Below are 12500 nucleotides of genomic sequence, written 5' to 3'. Positions count from 1 at the left end.
AACACTGTGGAAGCTTCTAGTTCTGCTGCTGATGATGAGGAGGATAATGAGGCGGAGGAGGATGATAATGTCATCAATGATGATGAGGTGTGGAAAGTGTGAGGAGAGTTGCCCAAGTGCATGCAATAGCATTCATGATGATGATGATGATAAGAATGATGATACTATCATTATCATTATCATTATCACGGATTGGACTAATTAGTCATCAAAAGGCATGCCGCCCATCCCTGGCGGGAGCTTCTCACTGCTGATGTTCACAAGTGAAGAACCAGCCATCATCATCATCATCATCATCATCATCGTCATCACTATGATGGTGATACAACTACTACTACTACCACTCCTACTCCTACTACTACTGTTTATAAGTAGTGATGATGATGGTAATAATAATAATGATAATAATAATAATACTAATGATGATATAATAACAATAATAATGATAAGAAGAAGAAGAATAGTCATCATCATAATGATAACAACAACAAAAATAGTGATAATGATAATAATGATGATGATAATGATAATAATGATAATAATGATGAAAATAATAATTATGATTATGATTGTTATTATGATAGTGCTACTACTACTACTACTTATGCTACTACTATAACAGTAACAATAATGATGATAATAATAATAATAGTAATAATAAAAATGATGATAACAGTAATAATAATAACGATAACAATACTGCCACGACGGCCTCTTTACCTGCACAAAGCAGTGCGATCCATGGCATCATGGCGTTGTGTGTGTGTGGGCGGCACCTCCTTTTGCTGACCATCTCATTCACCCCTGTTTTTTTCTGTTTTGTTTTTTTGACTCACTTGTGTAAACAAAGTGAGTCTATGTTTTAACCTGGTGCTCGGTTGACTGTGTGTGTGTGTCCGTGTGTCTGCGTGTCCGTGGTAAACTTTAACATTGACATTGTGTGTGTCTGTGTCTGTGTCTGTGTGTCCGTGGTAAACTTTAACATTGACATTTTCTCTGCAAATACTTTGTCAGTTGACACCAAATTTGGCATAAAAATAGGAAAAATTCAGTTCTTTCCAGTCATCTTGTTTAAAACAATATTGCACCTCTGGGATGGGCACACAAAAAAATAAAAAAAGAAGCCTAATTATATGCAAACTGCATTTACTGTTATATTTATATTTTTTGTATTCTCTAAACTTGGCACTTTGATCTGATATTCTGACCCAACAACAGGAGCAGTCATTATTATCATTTTTTGTTCAAACAGGAACTTCTTTTGCTAAGCATGGAAGTTTTATTTATTTTTGCAAACGTTTTGGTGCAGATAGTAAAAAAAAAAAGGGAAATTACTCTGTAATTAATGCTAGGGGACTTAATTTATCACCAGTGAGTCTTGAAGGCCTTGCCTCTCTTGTTTTCTTTTCTCTCCACAGAAACCATGGAGTGTCAGGGACCCAACTGTCCGTCCCTGCCCAGTTCCCGTGCCCTCCGACAGCAGTGGTCTGCCCTTGTCTTCGTTCCGGCAGCCGCCCTGATTCTTGTCGGCGCCCTGCGTGGGAGGCAATGATGGGGGACAATCATTCATCGTGAGAGAGAGAGAACGTCAGGACGTGGATGGGATAGAATGTGAAGAGAGAGAGAGAGAGAGAGATTTCCTCTACCCTCTGCCCTCCCACAGAAATGGGAGAGAACGTTAGAACATTGATTGCAGAAAATGTGTCTTTTAAAAAAAAAAAAAAATGAAAGGGAGAGAGAGAGAGAGATTTTCTCGATGTGAAAGAACATTAGGACATCGATGGAGTGTCTAGACTGTGTCTGAAACAAAACACAAGAGAGTGATATAGAGATTTCCTCCCTCTAAGAAATGGGGGGGAGAATGTTACGATATCGATGGGACAGAATGTGTCTTAAAAAAAAAAAAGAAAAGAAAAGAAAGAGATAGAGAGATTTCCTCTGCCCCCCTCCCAGCCCCCCTAAGAAATGGGAGAGAATGTTCAGACATCAATGGGAGAGAATTTGTCTTTAAAAAAATTTTAAAAAGAAAAGAAAGAAAAAAAAAGAGAGAGAGATTTCCTGTCATCCCCTCTTCCCCTTACGAAGAAATGCATTTAGAAACAGTCACCCCCCCCCCCCCCCCCCCCCCCACACACACACACACACACACCCCTCCGCAACCCCCCAACCTACCCCCGTCATTCCAAGTACTTTGAAATATTTCTTCTCATTCGTTAGAAGTGACCGGGCTTCTCTGAAAGTACAATGATGAGAGAGAATGTGTCTTAAAATCTTTTATTAAAAAAGAAAGAAACAGAAAAGGAGAGATCTTCCCTTCTTGAATTAGAAAATAAAAAAAAAATGCACTTAGAAATAGGCCCACCCCAGTTCAGGTGTTGAGAAATATTTCTTCTTATCCGTTGGAAGTGACGAGGCCTCCATGTAACAGTGTGAGAACAGTTTTGAGAGACAACGCGTCTTAAAAATAAAAAAGTAAAAAGATTTCCCCACCCCTGAAAAAAATGCACTTTTAGAAATAGGCCCACCCATTTCAGATGTGTAGAAATAAATGCTGACGTTCAGTGTGTGTGTGTGTGTGTGTGTGTGTGTGTGTGTGTGATGCATTGTCAGAATACTGATAGCATGAGGGAAAAAACAACAACAATATATGTATGTATGTATGTATGTTCAGTACACGGATGCAAATAGATCATTGATACTGTCAGCAGATGATATACAAGTGCAGCATGTTTAAATTTATCTGTTCACATCATGTACCTATGGACCCCTTGTTGTTGTTCTTTTTTTTTTCATTATGATTAATCATTATTTTCTATTTTTCTGTTTAAGAATCTTTTTCTTAATTTTTGTTGTTTTTTTTGTTTTGTTTTTTTTTTTTTGGTCACAGTCAGTGATTTTTGTTTATGTTGACCCTCTGGTCTGTATGAGATTTGGATGATGGTGATGATGATGATGATGATGATATCGTTCATCATCTTTATTGTTACAGTTAGAATATGGGTATGATTCTGATGGTGTTGATGATGATGATAATGGTGATTGGTATGATGCTGATGATGGAGATGACAGTGATGATGATGATGATTACAATATATTGATTACAATATTACTTTGATGATGATGTTTTCAGTATGTATCTGTCTAAACTGACACCCAACAAGATACACCCCCCACACACACTCTCTCTCTCTCTCTCTCTCTCCCTCCCTCTGTCTCTCTCTCACACACTCACAAACACACACACACCATGTGTACACACATACAAATTCACATGTATATGTAAATGTGTCCACACTTAATTAAACGAGTAACACTCATATATGTGAATGTGTTCACACATACAAAAGTAACACATATGTGCTTTTGGGGGAATCCCCCCCTCCCCTCCCCAACCCTCTTTTTTTTTTTTTTCTTTTTTTTTTTTGCTTTGCTGTTGATTTCATAGAATCTGTAAATAGTAAACAGTGCATCTAAACAAGTTTTGAAGGTACACCTGATTTTTCAAACTGGTTTCATTTAGGGGAGAAATGTCATGTTCTTGATTAAGAGACACTGAACTGAACTAATAACACTGTTGATAGTTTAAATTTCGTCAGATTCTTTATCAGCATCCGTTTAAGGGGGGGCATGGCAGTGTAAAAGAGACCAAAAAGATTTTTCATGATTCAGGTTTTTGATGGATTTTGATTCTTGAACATCTCTTCTATCATATGCGTAAGTTTTTTTCCACTGTAAAGATGTCTTTAACAATGAAAAAATTGCCAATAAAGATTGCTAGCTGAATCACGGAAGTGTTTATTTTGTTCAATTTTGACGCAAGTCGTCAAGTTTCTGGCCTTGACAACATACCTTGGACTTGCTCAATGATGAGTAAACCTACAACCATGAGACTTTGCATGATTGTTTTATAACATGTTGTTGAAGTTTTTTCGTGAGTCTGTATGAAAATATTCTCTGGGTTTTAATTCATAGTTTTTTTACCCATTGTAAATTTTGAGGATTTTGCAATACCCAAAATTTCAAAAATTCATAGAAAATACAATAATTGAAGAATCAACCCAATCTCACGTGAAAATGAAGATAATGTCATTGTGTATCAAGTCCACATAAGAAAAAGTGTTTGCATGGACCACAAACCCAATTTCTTTGATACATTGGCGGCCATTTTGATTTGTTTCCATAGCAACAGGTATTCACAGAAATCTAAGAACACTTTTTTTTGTGATCCACAAGTGATGATACACCTATTAGACAAAAAAAAGAGATATAGTTGGAGAGAAAAAAGGTCGTTATTTGACTTGTGTCTGGCCTTAAGTGTTTGAGCCTGTAATGCTTTTTTTGTCAGTTTTGAGAAAAAGATGGATTGATGGCAATAGAAATGTTTTTATTATGTTGTTATTCTGAGTGCAGGACTTTGAAAAAAAAAAAAGGAAAAAAAAGAATATTCAACTTTTTTTTTTCTTTTGTTACCAGTTATTGATTTACATTGGATAACAATGTTGCAAGAATTAACATATCTGCCAGTTTACTTCTTGAGGTCCAACCCATACCATTGCTGTGTAATGCATTCCGTTGCGTAGCTGATTGTAGCTTGAAACTCCAGGCGGTGATAGTTTGGTTTCTCTTGTCCTTTTTCTTTTTTTTTTATATAATTTTTTTTTTTTTTTCATGTGACAGGGACAGATGGAGGTTGTTTTTTCTGTAGTGTTTGTTTCTTGCTGCGTTTTGCAGCAAATCAAACATGTTGCTTACTGCGTTTTGTAGTCCGCCTTCCCATCCGTGTCCTCACACGTGCATGCGCAGACAGATACACATGAACACGTGAAGGCACATGCACACACACACACACACTGAAATATGCGCACACACATGCTTAAACACACACCCATAGCACAGACATGCATGCACACACGCATGCACTCATGCACTGGCTTAAAAAAAGTATCTTTTTGTTTTTTCTAATTGTTCAGATAAAAGAGTAATGCACATTGAATGTTTGTGTACTTTTTCCATATCACTAACCTGGTCCATGAAATTCAAGAGAAAGGCTGTTGAATTTCTTTTGTTCTTTTTGTATATAAAGACACACATTTCATGTCCCCTATAATTATGTGTATATAATACAAAAAAAAAGAAGCTAAAAACAAATCATATCTTTGTGTGTGTATCTGTATGTATATATAGGCATAGATGTATATTTCTTAACGGATGGATTTCTTTGTTTCAATCTGCACATAGAATTTGAAATAAAAATCATTGTTTTGTGTTAAAAAAAACCAACATATCAGTGAAACTGACAACATATCAAAACGCCCTGAAACGTATCAGAACATATCAAAAAACAAAAAAAAAGCCTTAACTCACTCAGTACGGCCATTCCTCTCTTCTCCTCTACACAGACCCCTCGGATGTCCAGTGGGTGTCTGAATGACCCAACCTTTAGCTTCCGTCGTCAGAATTGTGGTATTCTTTGTCAACATTCACCTCTTCAGTATAAGAGCCTTCCGCCTGCAATATTTTGATGATGGTAACTGGGGCGAAACGCTGTTAACGTCGTCTCTTTCGCCGTTCGTATGGAGAGAGTTAAAGTTGTCAGTGTCAGCATGCATGCCTGCCATTTATGGTCAGCCATATTTGTTGTGGAAACAGGTAAAAATTGATGGTCGTTGCAGTTGTTTACAGCAGCATATCACATGTTACAGGACCAAAAACTGTGAACGTATCAGCTTTTTGGATACATTGAGGAAAAATCTTTGCCCAGCCGTTAGTTTTCATCACTGACACTGTGATAAAACTGAAGGGATACTGTGTACAACTGAAAATGAAAACGCTTACATTCCTGTTGTTTGTTTCACTGAAAGTATGTTGTACTTAAAATATACATGCATACTTTGTAAGCAGTGTATTTGTACTGGGGGTGCCTTAATGTCATTTTATCAAGACTGATATATGTTTCAGACATTTTTCATATTGGTTGTGAAGAATGATATTTTATAAAAATGCTTTTTTTTTCCTTTCTTTTCTAATTCCTAGCTCTTCTTTTATTGTAACATATTCATGATGTTATTATGAGGCTCTGTTTTGAGGCATTGTATATGAACATTTTGTTGTTGTTGTTGTTTTGTTTTGTTTTTAATAAAAGAGACTATTTGATAATAATGTGTTTTTATTGTGTTGTGGATATGAAATTGATGATGACAAAGATTTGCTGTCTTTCTGTGTACAATTATTATTGATGTTATTGATACTAATACACTGTCTGTCTTTCGTCAGAGACCAAAGTCTAAGCGCTTTGCAAACACAGTCATCTGAGCAACAGGCTACCCAACTGGGTACAGCCGAAGTATAGCTGCCTTTTGACACTCATCATTTATTTCCTGTGTCATTTCAGACAGGCTTTAGAATGTACAAGCGTACAAATTTGTATGAGTGGATTTTTTTTGTTTTGTTTGTATTTTGCCAGGGATATTCCGTTTGTTGCCGTGGATTCTTTTACTTGCGCTAAGTGCATTCTGCACACGGGACCTCGGTGGTTCATCATCTCATCTGAATGACTAGTGTCCAGACCACCCACTCAAGGTCTGATGAAGGGGGAGACAGGTCTGGAAAGTGTGGGTTTTGATCCTGTTTGCTGGAGATTCTTTCAGATTTTTTTCTGTGTCTGCGACTCTTCACCTGTTTTTGTTTTTCTTTGCCACTTTAAAACAAAACGTTTTGGTCACGCCTTTATGTCAATATTTCAAGCAAGAAGACGTATTGATCACATCTTTATGTCAACAACATCAAGCAAAAAGACGTTTTGATCACATCTTTATGTCAACACCATTAAACAGAAAGACGTTTTGATCACGTCTTCATGTCAATACTATCAAACTAAAAGACGTTTTGATTACATCTTTCAACACTCTCAAACAGAAAGACGTTTTGACCACATCTTTATGTCAAAACCATCAAACAGAAAGACGTACTGATCACATCTTTATGTCAACACCATCAAACAGAAAGACGTTTTGATCACATCTTTATGTCAACACCATCAAGCAAAAAGACGTATTGATCAAATCCTTATGTCAACACTCTCAAACACAAAGACGTGTTAATCACATCTTCATGTCAAAGCCATCAAACAGACGTGTTGATCACATCTTTATGTCAAAACCATCAAACAGAAAGACGTGTTGATCACATCTTTATGTCAAAACCATCAAACAGACGTATTGATCACATTTTTATGTCAACGCTCTCAAACAGAAAGACGTGTTAATCACATCTTTATGTCAAAACCATCAAACAGAAAGACGTGTTGATCACATCTTTATGTCAACACCATTCAACAGAAAGACGTTTTGATCACATCTTTCAACACTCTCAAACTGAAAGACGTTTTGATCACATCTTTCAACACTCTCAAATTGAAAGACGTTTTGATCACATCTTTATATCAATACCATCAAACAGAAAGACGTTTTGATCACGTCTTCATGTCGAAACTTTCAAACAGAAAGACGTATTGATCACACGTTTCAACACTCTCAAACAGAAAGACGTTTTGATCACGTCTTCATGTCAATACTATCAAACTAAAAGACGTTTTGATCACATCTTTCAACACTCTCAAACAGAAAGACGTGTTGATCACATCTTTATGTCAACACTCAAACTGAAAGACGTTTTTATCACATGTTTATGTCAAAACCATCAAACAGAAAGACGTATTGATCACATCTTTATGTCAAAACCATCAAACAGAAAGACGTATTGATCACATCTTTATGTCGAAACCATCAAACAGAAAGACGTATTGATCACATCTTTATGTCGAAACCATCAAACAGAAAGACGTATTGATCAAATCTTTATGTCAAAACCATCAAACAGAAAGACGTATTGATCACATCTTTATGTCAAAACCATCAAACAGAAAGCCGTATTGATCACATCTTTATGTCGAAACCCTCAAACAGAAAGACGTATTGATCACATCTTTATGTCAAAACCATCAAACAGAAAGACGTATTGATCACATCTTTATGTCAAAACCATCAAACAGAAAGACGTTTTGATCACATCCTTCAATACTCTCAAACTGAAAGACGTTTTTATAACATCTTTGAACACCATCAAACAGAAAGACGTTTTGATCACATCTCTCAACACTCTCAAACAAAAAGACGTTTTGATCACGTGTTTCAACACTCTCAAACAGAAAGAAGTTTTGATCACGTCTTCATGTCAATACTCTCAAACTAAAAGACGTTTTGATCACATCTCTCAACACTCTCAAACAAAAAGACGTTTTGATCACGTCTTCATGTCAACACTCTCAAACAGAAAGACGTGTTGATCACATTTTTATGTCAACACTCTCAAACTGAAAGATGTTTTTACCACATGTTTATGTCAACACTCTCAAACAGAAAGACGTGTTGATCACATGTTTATGTCAACACCTTCAAACTGAAAGACGTGTTGATCACATCTCTCAACACTCTCAAACAGAAAGACGTTTTGATCACCACGTCTTTGTGTCAACAATCTCAAACTGAAATACTCTATGGTCGCATCTTTGTGTCAACACTCTCAAACTGAAATACTCTATGGTCACATCTTTGTGTCAACACCTTCAAACTGAAAGACGTGTCGATCACATCTCTCTGTCACTAATCTCAAGCTGAAATACGCTTTGATCTTGACATCTATGTGTCACTAATCTCAAGCTGAAATACTCTTTGATCTTGACATCTATGTGTCAACAATCTCAAGCTGAAATACTCTTTGATCTTGATATCTATGTGTCAACAATCTCAAGCTGAAATACTCTTTGATCTTGATATCTATGTGTCAACAATCTCAAGCTGAAATACTCTTTGATCTTGATATCTATGTGTCAACAATCTCAAGCTGAAATACTCTTTGATCTTGACATCTATGTGTCAACAATCTCAAGCTGAAATACTCTTTGATCTTGATATCTATGTGTCAACAATCTCAAGCTGAAATACTCTTTGATCTTGATATCTATGTGTCAACAATCTCAAGCTGAAATACTCTTTGATCTTGACATCTATGTGTCAACAATCTCAAAGTAAAATGTTCTTTGATCAAGACGTCTTTGTGTTAACTCTCTCAAAATGAAAGACATTTTGATCACATCTTTTCTGAAGGAAAACAACAACAAAACAAGCATAAAAGTAAGCAAGCAAGCAAGCAAGCGCACACACACACACACACACACATACACACACACACACACTCCAAGTGTTTCTTGGGTTCTGTCTTAAACACTACCCCCCCCCCCCCCCCCCCCCCCCCTCCCCCCCTCTCGCCCCCCCCCGCCCCCCCCTCCCGAAAAAAAAGATAAATGAATAAAAATGAGGAAAAACAAAACAAAACAAAAACACCTCCCTGTACATCTCAAAGAAAAAATTCCCCTCAAACGAAAAAATAAAATCTCCTCAGAACCATATATAGTTTCTATTATTATTATCTTCTCTTTTTTTTTAACGGTGCTTCATATTTCATAGTTGAAGGAAATCTCTCAATGTTCTCTTTGAGAGTTTCTAATGTATCTTCACAAAAAATCAGAACTGACATGAGAACAATGAACCATGAAAGAAGAAGAAGAGGAAGAAGAGGAATGTCATGACGGGCAATGAATAGAATTCACATCTACGTCTGTCTCTATATCTATATCCATATGTCTCTCTTTATAAGTAGGTAGATGGACAGACAGACAAACAGACAGACAGACAGATAGACAGACAGCTAGATAGATAGACAGACAGACAGATAGATAGATAGATAGATAGATAGATAGAGATATATAGATAGACATATGCTTAGTTACATAGATATACAGATAGACGGACAGACAGACTGATAGATAGATATATTACACAGATAGATAAACAGACGGACATGCAAACAGACATATGATAGACAGACAAACAGACAGACAGATAGATAGACAGACAGGCAGACAGACAGACATATATACATATTGTCATCAACAGAAAATTTCTTTTACTGAGCATTCGAAAATCGCAAGAAGAAGGGTGGTTGTTGTTGTTGTTTTTAAACTCATGTTTCAGTGTATACTTTCAGGTGAAGTTCCATCTCGGCGGGACAACTATAAAAAATAAAATCATTTCCATCCTTGAAGGATGTAAGCGCTGACTGAGGTAAACTTTGGTTCGATTACACATTTTATTTTATTTTATTTCATTTTATTTTGTTTTTATCTTGTTTTGTTTCGTTTCGTTTTGCTTTATTTTGTTTTATTTCATCTCATCTTTTTATTTCCGTTTTTATAATTACCGAATTCTCTTATTTTGTTTCCGTTTGTCGTGTTTAATCCTATCTTAATCCATTCTAAAAAATATTTTTTTAGTATCATGTAATCAAGTTAATCAATCAATTTATTTAGATTGTGTATTCTTCTTCTTCTTCTTCGTTCGTGGGCTGGAATTCCCACGTCCATTCATATGAGTGGGCGTTTACGTGTATGACCATTTAGCTTGTGTATGAAGTGAGTCACCACTCTTTATCATTTGTCAATCATTCACTCTTCTTGCTACGTTGTTCTTTCATTTCGAATTTATTTAGACTTTATTCTTCTTTTCTTTTCTTTTCTTTTTTAAGTTTGATTTAGTCTAGTTTTTTTTTTCAGCTTTGCTTAGTTTATGTTGTAGTTTTTGTCACGAAACATGCATTTCATTTTGTCTGTCTATCTATTCGCGTGTCAGTCTGTCCGTTTGTCTGTTTGTCTCAACTGACCCCCTGTTTTTTTTCTGTTTCTCTGTCTCTCTTTGTCTTTGTTCTGTCTCTCTCTCTCTCTCTCTCTCTCTCTCTCTCTCTCTCTGTCTCCCTCTTTTTATCACTCTCTGAACACACACATAAACACACACACCCACCCACATACACACACCCCCCCCTTCCCCTCTCCCGCCCCCCGACACTGCATGGACACACACACACACACACACACACAAAGACACACACACACACACACAACCCCCCCCCCCCTCTCCCGCCCCCCGACACTGCACGGACACACACACACACACACACACACACACACACACATGCACACGCGAGCGCACAGACATAGTACACATATACACACATACACACGATTTTTAAAAAAAAAAAGAAAGAAAGAAAGAAAAGGAAGAGGAAAAAAACACACCAAAAACCCAAACAAAACAAACATCTACAGAAACAAGCGGGGGGGAAAAAAAGAAGAAGAAAAAACGTCTAAAGGAAAATTCATTTCACCACGAATTTTGTCAAGACCAACAACTTCAACATAACATCATACAAATCTCACCTGAAGAAACCAGGACAGGTGGACAGAACCAGCGGCAGACAACCACGAACAGAAACACAAAAGAGCGTCACTGATAACCCGCAACTTCAACATTGCCTCGTACCAAACCCGGTGACTGTCAGAGAGGCACCCTCTCTCTAAGTTTGACCCAGGGATTAAAACCGACAACAGCAACAACAACAGCAGCAACAACAACAACAACAACAACACCACCACCAACAACAACAACAACAGCAACACTTTCTGTGTTCCAAACTTGATATCTTGCTTCGATGAGAATTTAAAAAAAAAAGATCTATCTATTTATCTACATCATGTCCCCTAACGAAACAGTACACAGACACACACAGACCCCCCCCCCCCACACACACACACACACACACATGCACATATAGACATACGCACACAAACACACTCTCTCTCTCTCTCTCTCTCTCTCTCTTTCACACACACACACACACATTCCCAACATATATATATATATATATATATATATATATATATATCTATTCCAAAAAAGGATTAGATGATATACATAGTTTTCTCCATCAGGCAAACTTCGGTGGGGATAGCTTTAAAAAGAAATGCACCGGATTGCCGTATCTCTAAGCATTGTACCACTGAGTTCAGTGCCTTTGAGCTGCTCTTGTCTGATAAAGGTGGCTGTGCTACCGTCCTTATTCTTGTAAACATCGCTGTGGATGTATTAATTTTTACAATGTGTGCATGAACTATTCACTTCAGCAATACGATGTACTGCATTACAATTCACGACAGTGCAGTTCCGAAGAATACAGTATAGTGCAATACAGTACAGTATAAACAGTTGACCGTGAGATGTCCATGGCATTGACTGATAGATTGACAGACTGCGCACTCCCATCTCTACAAACTTTAAAAATTCCCACACTGACCAATGTCCGACTGACACCGCTCCTTAAACTCCAACCCATGTCCTGCAAGACTGCCCTCTGCATAAAGAGCTGTGGCGCCAGATCTGGCCCAGTCCCGCAGCGCTCCAGGACAAGTTGTGGGGAACGGCTACAGAGCTCCAGCGGACTGCGGACTTCGTGACCTACTCTGGACTGACCGTCTGAACATGGCCTGGGAACGCTGAAGAAGAAGACGAAGATAGAGGTACTTGCATAGCGACAATCCGAGGTCAGAGACC

At 37.3% G+C, this 12500-nt stretch overlaps 1 protein-coding gene across 1 annotated transcript in view; it reads left to right on the top strand.

Moving 5' to 3' along the window:
* Positions 1-12500, top strand: part of LOC143277373 (hemicentin-1-like) — a 59849-nt gene that overhangs the window by 17734 nt on the left and 29615 nt on the right. Inside the window, exon 8 of the mRNA XM_076582155.1 lies at positions 1419-1549. Within this exon, the coding sequence (XP_076438270.1) occupies positions 1419-1549 (131 nt within the window). The remainder of the gene's footprint in view (positions 1-1418; positions 1550-12500) is intronic.

This window comes from Babylonia areolata, chromosome 34, assembly GCF_041734735.1.
Source record: "Babylonia areolata isolate BAREFJ2019XMU chromosome 34, ASM4173473v1, whole genome shotgun sequence".
In the NCBI taxonomy this organism is placed as follows: Eukaryota; Metazoa; Mollusca; class Gastropoda; order Neogastropoda; family Buccinidae; genus Babylonia; species Babylonia areolata.
The sequence above is the reverse complement of the archived record's forward strand: the minus strand, read 5'-3'. Positions and strand labels throughout refer to the sequence as shown.